This window comes from Bufo gargarizans, chromosome 3 (assembly GCF_014858855.1).
Source record: "Bufo gargarizans isolate SCDJY-AF-19 chromosome 3, ASM1485885v1, whole genome shotgun sequence".
In the NCBI taxonomy this organism is placed as follows: Eukaryota; Metazoa; Chordata; class Amphibia; order Anura; family Bufonidae; genus Bufo; species Bufo gargarizans.
Genome location: NC_058082.1, coordinates 560,995,383 through 561,016,202, shown reverse-complemented (window position 1 = coordinate 561,016,202; position 20,820 = coordinate 560,995,383). Strand labels below are relative to the sequence as shown.

Sequence of the window (20,820 nt, the reverse complement as noted above, 5' to 3'; positions counted from 1 at the left end):
ATGGGTTAAAGGGTGAATACCAATAAACTACCAGGTTAACGCCCTTCAAAAGTGAAACTGGTTGGTTGACACAGTGATTGTAACACATTGGCTATTTATCACCAGCCCAATTATGCTATTGCCACTGACTGCCAGTTCCTTGTTTTCCATACTGCATTTCTACTTCTGCAGCTGACACTAGTACTATCCCTAAATGGCCACACTTCTGCCTTAGAAACACAGAATGTGTCGGCAGATAAGAACCATTTGCCCCGCTAATTTAAAACTATGTCCTCTTGTAGCAGTTTTTCTTCTTTTAAATATTCTCTCCTCTTTTACCTTGTTGATTCCCTTTATGTATTTAGCAGTTTCTATCATATCCCCTCTGTCTCGTCTTTCTTCCAAGCTATACATATTAAGGTCCTTTAATCTTTCCTGGTAAGTTTTATCCTGCAATCCATGTACTAGTTTAGTAGCTCTTCTCTATACTCTCTCCAAAGTATCAATATCCTTCTGGAGATATGGTCTCCAGTACAGAGCACAATGCTCCAAATGAGGTCTCACTAGTGCTCTGTAGAGCGGCATGAGCACCTCCCTCTTTCTACTGGTAATGCCTCTCCCTATACACCCAAGCATTCTGCTAGCATTTCCTGCTGCTCTGTGACATTGTCTGCCTACCTTTAAGTCTTCTGAAATAATGATCCCTAAATCCCTTTCCTCAGATACTGAGGTTAGGACTGTGTCACTGATTTTATATTCTGCTCTTGGGTTTTTACGTCCCAGGTGCATTATCTTGCACTTCTCAACACTAAATTTTAGTTGCCAGATTTCTGAGCATTCCTTTAGTTTTCCTAAATCCTTTTCCATTTGGTGTATCCCTCCAGGAACATCAACCCTGTTACAAATCTTTGTGTCATCAGCAAAAAGACAAACCTTACCATCGAGGCCTTCTGCAATTTCGCTGATAAAGATATAAACACTGGCAGGCATCTGCCCCTAATAAGAGACAATTTTTAGATATATTATTATTTTTTTATTTAAAAAAGCTAACAAATGTGATGGCCCGTGAATTTTTGAACACTGTAGGGTAGATTTATCAAAACCAGTGTAAAGGAAATCTGGCTTAGTTGCCCATAGCAAACAATCACATTTCACCTTTCATTTTTTAGAGCTCCTTTGGAAAATAAAAGGTAGAGTCCTGAGAGACCTGAAAGTGACAGATACCAATTTTCAGGTCATTTGGAGTCCTTTCAGTTTAAGTCAAATTTATACATATCCAAATCAAAATTTTTAACCACTGTGTTTACAACCATCAAGATTTCTGTGCCTCCTTGTGAAGAAAATAAGGACTACTGTTGCTCACTACTTTCTGTGATCATTCTTAAGGGAATTCTATGACTTACACATGGACACAAAATGGATTTTAACAGCCACGGTGTCATGATTCAAGTGTGTATGATTCATATTTGACTTAGGGCTACATCTAATGTGAACTTAGGTTCCCCCTAGTATTCACCATTTCACAATTTTACAGGGATCCTCCCCTGCAGGAAAAACACCAAGTCACTGACTCTTTGAGTAGCTTCTGTTCAGTGACCTTTGACCATGGAGGTCAAGAGAAACTGATGCATAACAATAAGGGGACAGACAAAATGTAGTTAGGAACAAGCTGAGGTCGGTGTAGTACCTCAGACCTGAGGTTACTACAAATTGTAAATTGTTGTGCACTATATATTCTATTGTTTGCTTCTGATTGTAGTTCCCAGCAAGGAAAGGACGGCAAAGGTTGGCAATGAAGAAGGATAACCACTCTGTTCCTCCCATCTTGTTAGGAGTGGGCTGGCCCTGCTACCTGCCAAGAGGTGGAGTTCCTGAGTAACCCCAAGGAGAAGAGGAAGCACAATGCCTGAGCTCCTGCTCCTGTTACAAATTCTCCAGATAGGATTACTCCAATTGTTCTCAAGCCTTGAGGTTCCAGCCAGCACTGTGAACTGCTACCAGCAGCAAGACACTGCTGCAAGGTATGGGATTACAGCCAAGCCACTCATCACCAAAGTACTAAAACACCAGTATCATCTAAGTGCGTAAATGCCACCAACCAACCTGCCTTCATATCCTTGCTTGTCCCAGAGAGGATTTTCACTTGAAATACATAACGTAGCAGCAGGCTTCAAGTTCTATGTTGTTCTTAGTATAAAAAAAAAAAAAAAAAGACTTTCTTATGTTTAACTCTGTCCTTCTTCAGTTCAATAATTCCACATCACTGATACCCAGGGAGCAATGACCTGAAGGAATTCACCATGATACAACCCTTCATCAGGGCTATTACCACTTCTATCCTCTACATGAGATCCTCAGGGGGTCGCTGCATTAGGACAGGCAGAGTTCATACAATCCAGTTAATAGGCTAAATATCAGGGTGGGCAGCTCAGGATCAATACAAGATTCAGGCAGAGGTCAGGTCAGACAGCAAAGGTTCAAATCCAGTTAAAAGGCAGAGATTAGGTATAAAGATCAAATTGTATACAATTTACCTTCACAGTAAGCTCGCAAGCTACAATGCCTATTGCTGAGGCATCCTCCCAAAAAAGAAATTGCCCTGAGAAGGCTCAGCCATAGGCTGGCGAATTAGAATTCTTGTGCTGGCCCTTTAAGAGCCTAAGGGGAAGACTTGGACTCTACTGGTGGAGAGAGGCACTGCATTGAAGGAGAAGGCTTCAGCCAGTGCGGAGTGTATGGAGAAGAACTACTCAAGCAGCTGGGCCTGCTGGGAAAGAGCAAAGAGAGACTGGCAGTCTTGGACCACCAGGAAAACAAAGCTGGTGGACAGGTTCTCGCAGCCATGACTGCTGGGAGCAGGGAAATGCTGGAGGGCATGGACCACCAGTGTCACACAGGGACCGATTGTGAACTTAAAGTGACCCTGGAAAAAAATTCTAAAAGTGGCCCTGTGTCGTAGATGGGTCTAATTTTTCCCCAGACATGGCCAATAAAGGCAAAAGAAAGAAGAGCGCTATTATATCATGTGACCAGGAAGAGGGTGTGGCTTGTTCATAGACAGTGCGCATTCTAAAGTGATGTCTGTATGGTTGAAGAGCAGAACTGGTAACTCAACAACTAGTGTACTGAATAGTTATTGGGGCAGACTGCCTCATGACATCATACCTTCTCCCTGTAGAGTCAATGACCAAGCCTCCCCTGTTACTAACAGATTGGGTGGAAGCTCATTTTTATGTATAATTAAACCTTCAACGCTCATTAGTAATCGATAGCCTTCATTTTCAGCTGAGCCGTCTACATTTCTAAAATTAAACAGTGATAGATCTCCAGAGTGCGGAGCCGTTGGTGGGAATCCACCTGCAGAAATCTCCTGGATCCCACATTCAGATGACATAACCACTACAATACTGGAAGAGCCGGACCAGACGAGGACAGTGATCAGTACCCTCCATACAGAAAGCCTGAATGAGACATCAGTGACGTGTGTCGTATCTCATCCAACGTTTCTGACTCCATGGACAGGAGTCATATCACTGACTGGTAAGGGTATATGATTGTGAGTCTATATGTCACTCCATGAAATATTTTATGCTATAATTTCACACAAAAAAATGATAGAGGAACAGAAAATAGTTGTTCCTTTATATTTTTTTCCGAATGTGAGTAAAGTTTAGGGGATCGGTGGGACATAGCAAGCGTACCCCACTCGTGTCTGTTTAATAATCTGTAAAACAATGAAGGAGGTTTTATAAAACTTTCATATACGAGTCTTAGGAGCAGGGAGGTATTTACAGTTCACGCTGCCCTAGGCACCAAGGCTGAATATGGACCATTTAAAGAACCATTTACACTCCATAACTATCACCTTCTGAGGAATCATAATGATAATTGGTTATGGTCAATGATTGCAAAAGAGAAGATCAACAATAAATCATTCTTTATCATCAACTGCGATGCTGTAAAAATGAATGTTATTGGTGCCACAATTGATTAATGTTAATACCGCTCATAGTGATATTTATACAAGTTATTGCAGAATAGGGTTGTATACAAATATGATCCATACCCCAAATAGTTATAATTACAATGACTAAATATTACCACCATGCTGTGACTAAATAACAAAAACATATAGTTACTGGATAACACCTTCATACAGTGACTGGATAATTCCACCATACAGTGACTGGAAAATACCACCATACAGTGACAGGATAACACCACCATACAGTGACTAGACAATACCACCATACAGTGACCTGATAACACCTACATACAGTGACTGGATAACACCTCCACACAGTGACTGGACAATACTGCCATACAGTGCTGGATAACACCTCCATACAGTGACTGGATAACACCTCCATACAGTGACTGAAAAACACCGCCATACAGTGACTGGATAACATCTCCATACAGTGACTGGATAACACCACCATACAATGACTGGACAATACTGCCATACAGTGACTGTATTAACACCGCCATACAGTGACTGGATAACATCACCATATAGTGACTGGATAACACCTCCATACAGTGACTGGATAATACCGCCATATAGTGAGTGGATAACACCACCATACAGTGACTGGATAACACCACCATACAGTGACTGTATAACACCGCCATATAGTGACTGGATAACACCTCCATACAGTGACTGGATAACACCACCATACAGTGACTGTATAACACCGCCATATAGTGACTGGATAACACCTCCATACAGTGACTGGACAATTCCACCATACAGTGACTGGATAATACCTCCATACAGTTACTGAATAACACCTCCATATAGTGACTGGATGATACCACCATACAGTGACTGGATAATACCTCCATACAGTGACTGGATAATACCTCCATACAGTGACTGAATAGCACCTCCATATAGTGACTGGATAATACCTCCATACAGTGACTGAATAACACCTCCATATAGTGACTGGATAACACCACCATACAGTGACCTGATAACACCTCCTGGAAAACACCAGTGACTGGAAAATACTGCCATACAGTAATTGGACAGTGACTGGATAACACCACCATACAGTGACTGGAAAATACCGCCATAAAGTGACTGGATAACACCACCATACAGTGTCTGGATAACACCACCATATAGTGACTGGATAACACCACCATACAGTGACTGGATAACACCACCATACAGTGTCTGGATAACACCACCATATAGTGACTGGATAACACCACCATACAGTGACTGGATAACACCACCATACAGTGACTGGATAACACCACCATACAGTGACTGGATAACACCACCATACAGTGACTGTATAACACCGCCATATAGTGACTGGATAACACCTCCATACAGTGACTGGATAACACCACCATACAGTGACTGTATAACACCGCCATATAGTGACTGGATAACACCTCCATACAGTGACTGGACAATTCCACCATACAGTGACTGGATAACACCACCATACAGTGTCTGGATAACACCACCATATAGTGACTGGATAACACCACCATACAGTGACTGGATAACACCACCATACAGTGTCTGGATAACACCACCATATAGTGACTGGATAACACCACCATACAGTGACTGGATAACACCACCATACAGTGACTGGATAACACCACCATACAGTGACTGGATAACACCACCATACAGTGACTGGATAACACCTCCATACAGAGACTAGATAACACCACCATACAGTGACTGGATAACACCTCCATACAGTGACTGGATAATACCACCATACAGTAATTTGATAACACCTCCATACAGTGACTGGATAACACCACCATACAGTGACTGGATAACACCACCATACAGTGACTGGATAACACCACCATACAGTGACTGGATAACACCTCCATACAGTGACCTGATAACACCACTACATATACTATAAAGTCGAGTCCTATTATTCTGACCTCCAGCTAATATCCAGAGTAACCACTGTGTGCAGCACAGACAGCAGCTAGACAGGCTGGGAGTGACTCAATAAGGTCCTGGTAGGTTGTCACAGGTATGTGGAGCCATGATGTCTACAGTTTATCCCACAGCTGCTGGAGGGGACATGGGGGAGGATCCATAGAGAGAACATGACGATAGAGGTGATCCCACAAATGCACAGTTGGGTCCAAGTCTGGGGAATTAGGGGGCCAGGGTTGTACTTGGAAGTCTTGGTCATGCTCTTCCAACCAATGTCAGATATTTTAAGCGTGTGACATTTCGCATTTTAGTGACTGGAAGTAGATATGGCCTTGCAGTTCGCCCGGCGGCCGTTTCGCAGTGAACTTTGCACGTTCACCGAACAGGCGAACATATGGTGATGTCCGCCGGCGCCATATTCTTTCCATTGTGCAGAACTTTGACCCATGACACATCCATCAGGTGGTACAGGACAGCCAATTGAGACATTTCAGCACATGGACGTACCCTTTACCCTATAAATTAACCTGATCTGGCCGCCATTTTACATTCTGTGTTTTGCCAGTGTAGGGAGAGGTTGCTGTGTGGAGCAGGGACAGGCTGTTAGGGACACCAAACGCTAGCTAGTAGGGCCACAAAAGCCCTTTTTTTTTATATTTAAATACTTTTAGTTTATTTTTTCCTTCATCATATATAAAAAGTTCAGAAACAAGACATAACATTAGACACTAATACAGCAGGGCATAAACAATGCTAATTCCTGTATATACACATACATTTGTTACTCGCTTATCCTTAAACATCAGGAATATGTCCCTGTCCTGTTTCTTTCCTCATATCATGTACAAAACGAGGAAACAAAAGAAAAACAATATAACCCCTCCCCTTCCCCCCCCCCCCCCCATGGTTGTCTTGATGGATACCACAGATTTTCATTCTCTCTTCCACATCCTCCATTTATTTATGGGTACCGACATATTCATATCTACATACCCTCCCACATAAGTTCTTCCATGCTTCGATGTTTGGTGGTGTGTCCGCCCCCCACTCCCTAGCCACTACTACTCGCGCCAGCATTAATCCTTTGGCCCATTTCCTTTCTATTTCTATATCGAGACCTATTTTCCTGATATATCCAAGCACCGCTGTAGCGATCTCCATTGGGACTGAGCACCCAGTTGATCTGGTCAGCTCCCGATAAACCTGAGACCAGTAATCCTGCATTAGGGGGCAGTGCCAGACCAAGTGGGTGAAATCCGCGTTATCCATCCTGCACTTCCAGCATCTAGCATCCCTTGTTTTATACATCCTACTCAACACCCATGGGGTGATATAGGTACGATGGACAATAAAGAACTGTATCAGTCGGAAATTACTCGATACCGTGCTTCTTTTTATACTTTTATAGATACATCTCCAATCTAGCGTGTTGGGGTCAACTTCTAGTGCCCATTTTTGTTCACTAATAAACTTTATCACTCCCCCTAAACCCCTTTTAATTATTTTATATATCTGTGATATTGATATTTTGGTCCCCTTATTGAGACAGCAAAATTCTACAAATTCTGAATATTTGGTGGTTAAGTACGATTTATTCTCAGTGCTGTCAAATGCGTGTTTTAACCGAAAATATCTAAAACGTGTAAGGGTATCTAATTTTATACTAAGTCCTAATTCTTCTAGTGTCCTAAGCTTTCCTTTTATCTCAATCTGTGAAATAAACTTAATACCATTTTTTTCCCAAAATACATAATCCTCTAACTTCTGAAACTCGCCTAAGTTTATATTCCCCCATAGTGGGGTAATCTTTAGTGAGTAATTTATCCCCAATAATTTTTTTACATTCACCCATCTCAAGTGCATCATATTACTAATCGGACACTTCTTACCCTTTATCTTTAATATCCTGGCTTCCAAGATACTAAAAATATTATATTGGAGACCTACAAACTCGCCCACTAGGTACTGGCGTAATCTGTCATCCTCTATCATTAACCATTGTAACTGGGATGCGTAATAGTAGCCTCTGAAGCAGGGCACGGACAAGCCACCATCTTCTTCATCAAGCCATAAGTATTTTTGTTTGAGCCTGACCCTTTTTTTCCCCCATATAAGATCATTTATCAAACCCTCCAATACATTGAAATGGTGGTCACCTATCCAGACAGGGCATGAGGATATTACATAGAGGACCTGCGGCAACAAAATCATTTTTATAATAGCTATACGGTCTACCTGTCTTATCAGTATTTTTTGCCAAATGCTTATTTTATTTTTAACCCTTTTAAGCAGAGGGGCAAGATTCAGTTCTGTATATTCCTGGATCCTCGCACTAATTTTGATTCCAAGGTATTCCAGTGCATCTGTGGGTTTCAATACTTTAACATTGATATCCATTCTCCTGGTTTCGTAGCCAATTGGGAGTAACACTGATTTCATCCAATTCACCCTGAAGCCGGAGATTTGACCAAATTGATTTACAGTTCGCATCAGGTATGGGACCGCCGACGCCCCCCCTTTCAAGAAAAACAGGACATCATCCGCGTATAGACACATTTTATCTGAGGCGCCCCTACTCCCAAATCCCCTGATGTTATCATCTGATCGTACCTTGCATGCTAACGGTTCGACAAAGATGGCGAACAGTAATGGTGAAAGGGGGCATCCCTGCCTGGTTCCCCTTTGCAACACCATTGATTCAGATATCTCTCCGTTGATTTTAATCCTTACTTTCGGGTGTTGGTACAGTAGTTGCACCCAGCCAATATATTTGTCCCCCAAATTTAGCTCACGCATTATGTTCCAGAGGTATGCCCACTCCACCCTGTCAAACGCTTTTTCTGCGTCCAGTGACAGGAGGGAGTGGGCACCCTCCCCGCCCATCTGGATATTAAGGAGGGCCCGACGGATATTCATTTGCGCCTGACGTTTCGGTATAAACCCCGATTGATCTGGATGTATTATCTTACCTATCACTTTTTTTAGGCGGTTTGCCAGCAATTTGGCGCATATTTTATAGTCCGTGTTGAGAAGAGAGATGGGGCGATACGAATCCACCTTACTCTCGTCTTTCCCCTTTTTCCCTATCAGGGTTATTACAGCCTCTGACAGGGAGGCCGGAAGTTCACCCCCGTCCATAGATTCCTTAAGGACCCGCAGGAGTACTGGGAGGATAACCTCCCCGTATCTTCTATATATCTCGAAGGGGAGACCATCCGGCCCGGGGCTAGAGTTACCCTTTATTGATTTCAAGGTATCACGTAGTTCCTCCTGTTCTATTGGACCATTCAAATACTCCCTATCCTCCTCGGAGAGAGTGGGGAGCGAGGCCCCCTCCAAAAAGAGTTTTATGTCTCCACCATCTCCCACTCCCTCCGAGGAGTAGAGGTCCCTGTAATATTTAACAAATTCCTGCTCAATTTCTCCAGGGCTGGATGTTATCACCCCGTCTCTCCTCTCAGCTCGCTTGATTCTACCATCCCCCCTCTGATTCTGTACGATAGTGGAAAGCAGTCTACCTGGTTTCCCAGATTCCCTGAAATATCGGGCCCCCTCAAAAAACACTCTTTGTTGTGCCTTATTCTCCAGATAATTTCTTTGAGAGATTTTAGACTCTTCTAACTCCGCCATCGTCTCAGGTGAACTATTAGCCTGGAGTTTATCCTCTAGTTTCTTTATTTTTTCGCCCAGCTCCCTCTCCTTTTTGGCGAATTCAGTTTTTAAGCCCTGAATTCTGCCAACGAGGATGCCCCGTAGGTATGCTTTAAATGCATCCCATACATAACCTATTTGTGCAGATCCAAGATTATTTTTCCAGTACTCCGCTATGTCGTCACTAATACTTTCATCTTTATTTATCAGGTTTAGCCAATGTGGGTTTAGCCGGAACACTCTACCCTTTGGTTTAACTATTGTTTTAAATGTCAGGCAGATTGGGGAGTGGTCTGAAATACTATTCGCCTCATACCTCATTTTCAATATCTGCTCTGCCAGTTCTGGGCTAGCTAATGCCATATCTATTCTTGACATGATTTTTCTCCCATAACCAAACCATGAGTACGCTCGCTTATCATCATACAGGTACCTCCATACATCTATTAACCGCAGTTCTTGTGATATTCTTTTGAGAAGTGTTGGTTGACTTATCCCATATTTATCATTTGGTATCAGAGAGTATCTATCTAAGCAGCTATTCATAACGGAGTTAAAGTCTCCCATTACCAGTATGGGGCATTTTCCTCGGGACTCAGCAAACTCCACTAAGCTATTAATAACACATAGTGAAAATGGTGGGGGTATATAAACAAAGGCTAGAACACACCGTCTCCCATTCCACTGACAGTGGAGGAAAACATATCTGCCCCTATCGTCGATCTTCTGATCTAGTGGGAGGTAGTCCACTTTGTGGTGGATATATACACTAACTCCACATGAGTAGGTAGAGAAACATGAATGATACTGGAACTTAGCCCATTTCCGAGTTAATAGGTATGTCTTATCCTTAGTGTTATGTGTCTCCGTTAGTCCCACAATTGCTGGGAGGTGTCTAGTAATTGTATCAAAAACCATAACCCTCTTAACCTTATCCCCCAGACCTCGAACATTCCATGTTATCATCCTACTCATGTGTGCCTTCCACCTGTGTTTTCCTTCTTATCTTCCTTAGTAATCCTATCAAGACAACCATCCCTCCCATAACCCCTCCTCCTGCCCCCCCACCCCTACCCCCTCCCTCCCCCCCCTGCTGGTTGGCGAAATGAAACATTTCCCCCTCCTCTTGCTCTGCGCCCCCTTCTCTCCCCCCCCCCACACCCCCCTCACCCACTCCGCTGGCCATCTCATGATCCTATTCCCTTGGAATCCATCCATTCAACGGCCTCCTCTGGTGATCCAAAAAAACTAACTTGATCATGGTATATTACGCGTAACTTAGTTGGGTATATCAGGGAATATTGTAACTGGGCGGCTGCTAACCTCCTCTTTACTTCTCTAAATTCACGTCTCTTTTCCTGCGTTGCTCTGGAGTAATCTGGGTATATTTCTATATTATGGCCATTGTACTCTATTATCTGCATCTTCCTTTTTGCCCTCATTATTACGTCTCTATCTCTGGAACTTAAGATTTTAACTAAAATGGCCCTGGGGGGACTCCCTTTTAGCGGTGGTCTTCCCGGGATTCTATGCGCTCTATCAACTAGAAACCATTTGGAGAGGGTACTTTTATCAAAACTATCCTCCAGCCACTGCTGGATAAACCCAGTTGTATCTTCACCTTCCACCCCCTCCGGAAATCCCACTAATCTCATATTTGATCTCCGGGATCTATCCTCTATTGAGGTAACTCTCTCTAGCAGGATTTTCTTTTCACCTTCTAAAACTTCTACTCTTTTTTTTGTCCCGTCAATATCTCTCCTCATCCCTCCTGAGGATATCTGCAGCTCTTTAACCTTTTCCCTCACTTTATTCATCTCTTCCTTAATCAAGGAGAGGTCAGCCTGAGCGGAAGCGATCTTAGTGGTCAGATCCTCTAAACTTTGATTTGACTGTTGTACCGCCCCTAGAATTTCTCCCAGTTTTTTATCAACTGAATTTATTCTTTCCTCCATCCCTTCTCCGTACCTTATCCTGCTCTCAGCCCCAGGGCCTTCGTCTGGAGCAGGTGAATCACCTCCCTCTTTCTGGGCCTCCTTATTCCCCCGTAATGCACTCCTACTTTTTGGGTTTGGGGGGGATTTAAGATATTTTTCTAGGCCAGTTACTGTACTGCTCCCTTTTCCCCCACTCGGTGAGGAGGTTCCCACCGATTTTCTGCTGTAATTTTTTGGAGGCATCTTTTCCTCTCCTCTCCTCCCTATCCTCTTCCTATTACAACCTCCCACACACAGAAAGGGGGAAAAGAAACAATCATGAACCACAAAAAAAAAAAAAAACACGCAGACAAAAAAGAAAAAATTTCCGATAGCTGCCGCGCCGTCAAACGGAAATATGGACAATAAAGGGAAAAAAAAACAAAACCAAAAAAAATATCCCCTCGATGGAGTCCAGAAAGTCAGCCAATAATCACAGTTCTATTTGCCAGGCTGTATCCAGAAAGTCAGCCAATAATCACAGTTCTATTTGCCAGGCTGTATCCAAAGAAAGAGGAGGAAAAAAAGAAATATTCTGTTTTATTCTTCCTGCCAAAACAGCGAATGATATCCGGCGGCTAGATACGGGCAATTTCCAGGAGAAGGGAGGACATAAACAAAAGGAGATCCGAGGGTCAAGTCATAAGATATGATTATCCTGCCACTTATACTGTTATACCGTCAGGTGCGCCGCACAGCGGTACATATTGTGTCAGTAGTCTCCCAGGTCGCCTGCTGTTCAAGACACTTAAGGGGGGCAAAATACCGTTTTCTGAGCGGGCACCAGTCCTGCCAGGAGTACCTGGCACCTTAGGACAGTTTGCGAACCTCCATATAATTCCGGGTGTATACCCACTCGCCGGCCCACCCGAAACAGCCGTGTGCCGGGTCAGCAGGGTAATTTTAGCGATATGCTGCACCCCCGATTTTCAGCACAACACTGCGGTATACAGCCTATTTTGTGGTATACAGCCGATTATCCCAAGTTCTCCCGGCAATTGTTACGGCAGAGAGGAAAGGGGGATAACACCCATCATCACACTGCCTTGTTCCCCTTCTTGTGTCTTCAGCCTCACCCCTCCAACAGAGCGCTGGGAGACCAACCAAGTGCCACGGCATACAGAGCTGTCTCTCAGCGAAGCTTAGCAATGCTTAGCCCTCTGCATAGGCTCCAATACGTCACTTCCGCATTCCCACAGGGTTACACAGTTACAATGTTGCCAGCTACTTCACCATACTTCAGTACACGGGTCTGTTCCTGCGGTCACGATCCTCCGAGGTTCCAAGCGCTGTCTCCCCTGCATCCCCCAGGTTGATTCAATGGATCACCGGCCAGGTCATATGGATCATTCAGCGGCATCCCCGTTCCATGCGTGCGCCTTCCATAGAGAGCCTCGCGCCGAGGCACCGGCAGCCTGCAGGCGGGAGGAGGGAGGGGGGAGGAGAAAGCGCGGCACGTCCTCACGTCATGCCGCTACGGCCCAACACTTTAGTTTGGCACAAAAGCCCTTTTAAGGACTGGTATAGGTGTGCTATCGATAGTTGTGATACAGAGGGGTGCGATATACTTATAATATACCTTCTAACATAGAAAATATATTATAGTGCATTTGTTTTGTGCAGCAGTTGTGTGCGGTTCTGCTGCGATACCGCAGCTATTTAAATGCTATTGGAACAACTAATTGCAACTGGTGTGCTATACCAGTTGCCCCCCAGAAAATCTGATTGAGGCAGGGGTGTGATATACCTATAATATAATTTAAAGCAGACTGCAAATGTATCTTCTGGAGCGAGCCATCCACCATGCACGGTTTCATCTTGTGCTCCCAGGACGCCGGCACATGGCTCCGCAGAGTGGGCTTTTTTTTACTTGTCAGCTGCTGATAATAGTGTTGCCATCTGCAGCCTGTGCTGTCAATGCATAAGTTGCGGTAAGCCCAACACTCACCTAGGGACGACCGCCTTAAGAAGGCACCTGGCCTCTCATCACGAGCCCAGTGGGAGCAACATCGTCAAAGCCCACAAAGCCACACTCCCGACGCTCCACGTCCTGCCTCTTCTACTTCTCCTCTCTCCTCTCATTTGTCCTTTACTCCCCCTTCCACCGTGCCGTCAGTCGCGTTCATCTGGCACAAGGCAGGCTTCCATGGCCCAAATGTTCAAGCGTAAAAAAAATGATGACGCCGGATAATCCTCTCGCCCAACTGGCAATGCCCAGGCTTGTCGGAATTGCTAGCCCGCCAACTACTGCCATATAAATTGGTGGACTCTGAGGCTTTTGGCCACTTTCAGCGGCAAGTGAATGTATCTCTGGCACACAGTGTAGGTCCCAAGATACATCTGACCACAGACACATGGTCTAGCAAACACAGGCAGGGAAGGTACATAACTTTTACTGCCCACTGGGTAAACCTTCTGACAGCCGTCAAGCATGTAACCCGTGGCACCCATGTGGATTTAGTGTTACCGCCACGGATTGCATTCAGGCCTGCCTCTTCTTCTCCTCCTCCTACTCCATCCTTGGCTGACTCCTCCTTTTCCACTGCTACCGCCTCTTCCGCTGCGCCCCCCCAAGCTCCCCAGAACCTATTCGACGTGCCAGGGGAGACGTTGCCATGCTGTGCTGCGGCTGTTGTGCCTGGAAGCCAAGAGCCACACCAGTCCTGCACTGCTTTCAGCTCTGCGGTCACAGGCCGATTAGTGCCTAACCCTGATCAATATGACAGTTGGTAAAGTGGTGTGCAACAACGGTGCAAATATACTGACCGCACTGAAACGGGGCAAAATGACACACGTCATTGCATGGCATACATCCTGAACTTAGTCGTGCAGCGATTTGTTGCCAAATACCCCAGGGTCCAGGACGTCTTGCGGCAGGCCAGGAAAATCTCTGGCCATTTTAGAAGATCTTACACGGCCATGGCTCGCCTTGCTGATGTTCAGCGGTGACACCACCTGCCCGTCAGACGTCTGATTTGTGACTGCCTGACGCGCTGGAACTCCACCTTGTATATGCTTGATAGGCTTCTCCAGCAGAAATGTACCGTTAACGACTAGCTGTACAAACTCTGCGGCAGAACAGGTAGTTGGGAGATTGTTTTTTTTTCACCGCGCCAGTGGCTTCTCATGCACGACCCATGCAGACTTCTGCGGCCATTTGATGAGATCACCAAACTGGTCAGTCGCAGCCAGGGCGCCATCAGTGACATTGTACCTTACGCCTTCTTTCTGGAGCGTGCATTAGGTCATGTCATTGATCAAGCCGTTGAGGAGCAGGAGCTGGAAGATAAGGAAGTTGGAATGCTGAATGAATTCCCACGGGGGGCTACTCCATCTGAGACAAGTCAGCAGGAGTCTGAAGAGGAGTCAGAGGAGGATGGTTCCGGGGCGGAGGAGGAGCAAGAAGAGCAAGCTTTAAACTTTTCTGGGATCCCTGGTGTTGGAGGAGACCGAGGACGACATTCTCCTGGGTGATGAGCAGGAGCCAGGCCGCTCCACCGCTTCCAATTTAGTGCAAATGGGGGCCTTCATGCTCCAGTGTTTGAAGAGGAACCCCCGTATAAAAAGCATAAAGGGAAAGGACCAGAACTGGGTGGCAACGTACTTAGACCTCCAGTACAAACACAAAATGGCAGACATGTTACCAGAATCACAGTGGGCTGTCAGAATGCAGCATTTCCAGGCCTTGTTGCAAGAGATGCTGCATTCTGCTGTTGCGGGCGCTGGCAGAGGAATTTCCACCCACAGAGAAACAGTTGCGAGTACCAATCCTACCGTGCATGCATGAAGAGGGCGGTTTGAAGATGTGTTGGTCACTTCGGAGATGAGATCATTCTTGCAGGCAACCCATCGACAGCCGCCCTCCGGATCCAGCCTCATGGAACGCCTAAATCGACAGGTGTGAGACTACATCGGGTTAACGGCCAATGTGGACCACTGGGTGTGCAGGCTTGACCTGTGGCCAGAGCTGGCACAATTTGCCATGGAACTTTTGGCTTGCTCCTAGTTGACAGTGATGAGCAGCAGGGGCAATATTCGAATTCGCAATATTTTGAGAATATTTGGGCGAATATTAATCAAATATTCGTGAATTTGAGAATTCATGATCTCGTCATTATTTTCTATTGCGAAAATTGCCAATCAAAAAATTAGCGATAAAATTTGCGATACGAAAATTCGCGATCAACACTGCTCCTATAGGCAACTTTCCTATTAGTTGCTAGGGATGTTGCTGAGTGACGATATTCGCGATAAATTTGCAATAAATTTGCAATAAATTCGTGATTAGAATATTGGTGAAAACGAATATATAGCACTATATTCAAAATATTTGCGAATTCTCAAAGTGGCGATATTCTCAATTAAAATTTGAGATTCGAATATTCGCGCTCAACACTACTGGTCGAGAGTCCTGTCCAAAAGGACGTTCAGCGCAGCAGAGGGGATCGTGACCGATAAGCACACTTGCCTAGCTCACGACAGTGTGGACTACCTCACGTTTCAAAAAATGAATGAGGCATAAATCTCAGAGGAATTCAACACCTGTGACGGCCACGTTTAATTGAATTTTCTCATGCCAGCCCACAAATATCCGCCACCACCCATAACAAATAATGTTCCCTGTCTTAGGTAAATACAGTGGCATAAAAGGTCTTTGCTGTCCGGTGAATGCATAATGTTTGGGACCTCGGAGGAATTCAACACCTGTGACGACCACATGTTATCGAATTTCAACAATTATCATTAGTTTTTTTTTCAAAGGGGGGGATTTCGCCATGTTTTTAATACAATTTTATATTTTTTGTTCTTTTAAACATATGTATTTGACATCTATTTGTACTGGCCTGCAGTAAAATTCATATCCAATGACCGTCTAATATACCTCTAGCCACATAATCACTTGATGTTTTCTGTCAGGTGAATGCCTAATTTTTGGGGCCTGTACTCCCGTAGCCTAAAATAACAATTTTCTAGGCTCCAGAAGGGCACATTTCTAAGAATTTGAATAGTAAATAAAAAGGGGCACACTCAGACTCAGATGGGGGCGCTAAATCAACAAAATTTGTACAATTTATTAAAACAAATACATATAAAAGATGGCAAATCCCCGAAAAATGGCGACCATACATAAAATAAAATAAATGGCCCTAACAAAAACAGCACCTATATACCCTGTACTGGCTGTATACCACTTGAGGAGCAAGTATTCAGTCTCCTGCACCCGTGTACAGCTGCTCCTCTGGCTGTCCAGCATAAAATTTATATCAACTTCGCACTATAATAAGTGCACCAGATGGTGAGTCCCATGTGCCAATACGCTATAATGTAAATAGCCGTTTGCGCTGTAGAGAAACGTGTAATAATTCATCCACTAACATCAATGGCTAGCCAGCTGCATAGGCACAAACTCCAAATGTAGTCCAGTTTATACACGTACTATGTTCATGATCAGTCAGGGTATATAGGTGCTGTTTTTGTTAGGGCCATTTATTTTATTTTATGTATAATCGCCATTTTTAGGGGATTTGCCATCTTTTATATGTATATGTTTTAATAAATTGTACAAATGTTGTTGATTTAGTGCCCCCATATGAGTCTGAGTGTGCCCCTTTTTATTTACTATTCACATTCTATTCTGTGCCTGAGGGTAAGCCATTTAGGTGAGCACCTTATCCATCTAAGGTGAGAGGTTGAGCTGCTGGGATTTTCTATTCAATTTCTAAGAATTTACCTTTAAGACTCATAAAAATGGCCCCTGATTAAAATACATATTTTTGGGGGGAATTTTTGCAATTGATCCACCTGTGGTATGTCACTGTCCATGTTGTGTACTTCTTGTAAGTATTTGGTGGCTGCAAATATGACCTGAAGGTTTTTCAGCTTCACCTGCCATCAAAGTGAATGGGGAACTTGCGGTTCGCAAACATTTGATCGCGTTCGCAATTTGTCCCGGCCGATGTTCGTCCATCACTAACTGGAAGATCCCATCCGCCCCAAAGGGAAGACAATCAGCATGGATCTGTGTACGTGATCTGCAAGAAGTATGTCATACCCAAATTAGTTGAGAGTGCCTTCCACATGGATGAGTGGCCTCGAGAATGCTCAAAAATATTCCCCAGACCATAACGCTGCCATCACCAACTTGAGTTCTTCCAGCAATGGTTGCAGAGTGTTTCTTCTCTGATGTTAAGAATTACTGAGACCCTTTAGTGTGACTACACGTAATTGACATACAGAAGTTACCCTCGGGTTACGTTGGTATCCTGTTTGTTTACTCTACTACGTTTGTTTCATTATTTTTTCTAAAAATAAACAAAAGATCTGGCCTGTCTTCTAAAGCCGGTCCACTATAGTCAGTGACCGACTGTAAGACTAGCCAAGAAAAATCAGAGTGGAGTCAACTGGAAATGAATTAGAGCTACTTACCGAGTGAAGCTGTTAAAAAACCTGTTCATATCACATACCTGTCCCCTGGCGGACCTCACTGTTCATGTCTCGATCGGTAACTTTCTTATGTTTGCTTCTAGGCTTTAAACTTCGTGAGACTAATTGTCACCATAATTGTCACCATACTCCTTGCAGGACATCTTCTGTACCTAAAAATCAAGCGCCAGGTAACAGCAAAGCTATTGTACAGTATACTAATATAATGGCAGCACATCCCACAGATCTTACTGTGTATTAGCTTACAGTACAATAAACAGGGACATTCTGGACAAAAGCAATTATCACTTGACTCTCTTCATCAGTCCCATACACCTTGAATGGAGTTAAACAGGGGACACAGAGAAGCTAGCCCTTATACGGTAGAAAGGTGATAATTGGTTATGCCTGGAATACCCCTTTAATGTACAAACAATGATAATGGTGATAGAGCTTACATTATTTTACAAATTTACTTTGCATTGACTGTTCTAACTCACTGCATATTATATTATTACAAATGTATACAGTATTGGATGCAGTGCTCTGTTCTGCCTGTGGTGGTGGTGGTGGGGAACTGATCCTTTCTGGTTGGATGCGGTGCTCTGTTCTGCCTGTGGGGGGAGCAGTGATCCTTTCTGGTTGGATGCAGTGCTCTGTTCAGCCATGCTCTTCTAAAGGGATGTGTACCATAAAGTTCCTGAAAACTAGTTAAAATTTTATAAAAGAGTCTCACGTGCCTATTTTATCAGTAATATCTTCTTAATGTATATAGGAACCACTGGGGCCCCTTCAGTTACCAGGGATTGGTGCAGAGAATGGGTGTGGCATTGGCACTGATGAGATGTTGTATTACAGTGTTCTCACTGGGATTCGGTGCAGTGGAAAGTTGGTTTGAAGAATCAAGTCATAAGCAAAAGAATAAAAGTCTTTCTTTACATAGTGTAGAATAAAATGTATAGCACATCCAGCAGCATGAAGTATAAAGTGTAGTTTCTGGCACCAGATGAGAAGGTACGGTGGCTAGCTGTGTGACAATTTAATGGCCCTTGCAGGCACTTGTGGATATACTGTAGGTGTTCAATGTGATACGGGCTTGATTTTAGCCTGGCCTGGATGTTAGCTAGATGATGGGTGTCTGAACCATAGTCCGTCATAGGCATCAGTGTCTGTAAAGCTGTGATCCTGCCGATCACTCTGCTGTCTTGTCACACTGACGCTTTCTGTAAGCTGTGTTCTGAATTTTGATGATCTCTGTGGAGTGTTGGCCTCACAGGAGAATTGGGGTCCTAGGAGTATGAGCTCTGACACGTGCTTCCTCTCCCTTTGCTGTCTACTCTGGAATTTCCCCTCCTGGCAGGAAGTAGGACCAGCCCACTCCTACCAAGAGTGGAGTAGCTCTGTTCCTGCCAACCATTTCCAACCATTACCTCCCCAGGGACGCCAGAAGATTTTGGGCCAAATTTACATTGGGTGTGTTTTTTTTCTGGGAAAGGAAGGGAATTTCTTCATACTTTGAGTTTTGATAATTTATTTTAACTAATTTTAATGCATTTTTACAGTGTTTTATGCATTTCTACATTATACTGTATGCCCCCATAAAGTATAATTTTCCTTTACGTACACAGACTAATGCCCCCTTATGTGCCTCATACGGTAAATGCCCCCTTATGTACCCACACACAGCATAATGCCCTCACATGATATAATGCCCCATTATTTGCCCCATAGAGTGTAATGGCTCCATATGTGCCCTACACGCAAAATAATGTCCCCTTATGTGCCCCCAACACAGCATATGCCCCCATACGTATGTGCCCTCACAAAGTACGATGCTCAATTATGTACCCCCAAAGTGAATACTCAGCCACTTTCTCATAAGGTTGAATACAATGGTGGAGCGGGGAGTCAACAGTTCCCTGCTCCACCATTCACCCTACGACTGATGGTTTAGTGCAGGCAGGTGCGATGCAATAAAATCGTCTCACTAGCTTGCCTAGCCACTGGACAGACCAGATCTCCAAATATGGATATGTTCTGGTCTGTCCAGTGGTTTAGCACACCAGCCGTGATGACATCACTGTCTTGCGGCTGCCTGCACTAAACCATCAGTCGCAGGGTGAATAGTGGAGCAGGGAGTTGACGACTCCCTGTTCCATCATCGGATTTAACTGTATCCACGACCTGAAGATGCAGTTGAAACAGATGCTGCTCTATCCGGCCTCAGGTTGTAAATATGGGCTTGAGGGCAACCCTATTTGTTATGTCCCAGCCTCCCTACAGTATAATGACTTGCAGATCATCCTGAGTATATTTATCAGGCACTTTCTTTCTCTTAATGGTTTCTTTTGCTGCTTTTATGTATTTTTCTACTATGCACCGCGCTTTACCTCCATGTCTAATATATCGTAAAAATCAAGAATATTTTCACCTCTGTGTTCTATAATCACTTGTTAAGTATAACAATGATTGACTGATGTCTTCTTCATCTTTAAGAAAGAAAATTTTCCTGGAAAAGAAAGTATTGAAGCCTGAAGAGAAGGAATATGGAATGACCAGGTGTCAAGGGATTAGATTACCTCGGATGTAGATTATGTGCTTTTGTCTGATTCTTCTTTCAAGTTTTTTTCAGTAACTTTTTGTATTTTTCTTCAGTAAAGATCTATAAAGTTTTATGAGGGTTTGGTCATTCAATGCCTTATCATTGGTCAGTAATAGAGTTGAGCGGACACCTGGATGTTCGGGTTCGACGGGTTCGGCCGAACTCTACAAAAAAGTTTGAGTTCGGGACCCGAACTTGACCCGGAACCTGAACCCCATTGAAGTCAATGGGGACCCGAACTTTCGAGCACTAAA

At 44.0% G+C, this 20,820-nt stretch overlaps 1 protein-coding gene across 2 annotated transcripts in view; it reads left to right on the top strand.

The window, feature by feature from the left end:
• Positions 1-20,570, top strand: part of LOC122933152 (cell surface glycoprotein CD200 receptor 2-like) — a 38,475-nt gene extending 17,905 nt beyond the window's left edge. The window contains exons 3-5 of one of the 2 annotated variants that reach the window (XM_044287968.1): positions 3,265-3,519; positions 18,069-18,155; positions 20,461-20,570. In XM_044287968.1, coding sequence (XP_044143903.1) covers positions 3,265-3,519; positions 18,069-18,155; positions 20,461-20,492 — 374 coding nt within the window. In that variant the 3' untranslated portion in view covers positions 20,493-20,570. The remainder of the gene's footprint in view (positions 1-3,264; positions 3,520-18,068; positions 18,156-20,460) is intronic. The other variant, XM_044287970.1, reaches the window with a different exon arrangement.
• Positions 20,571-20,820: the final 250 nt, after the last annotated feature.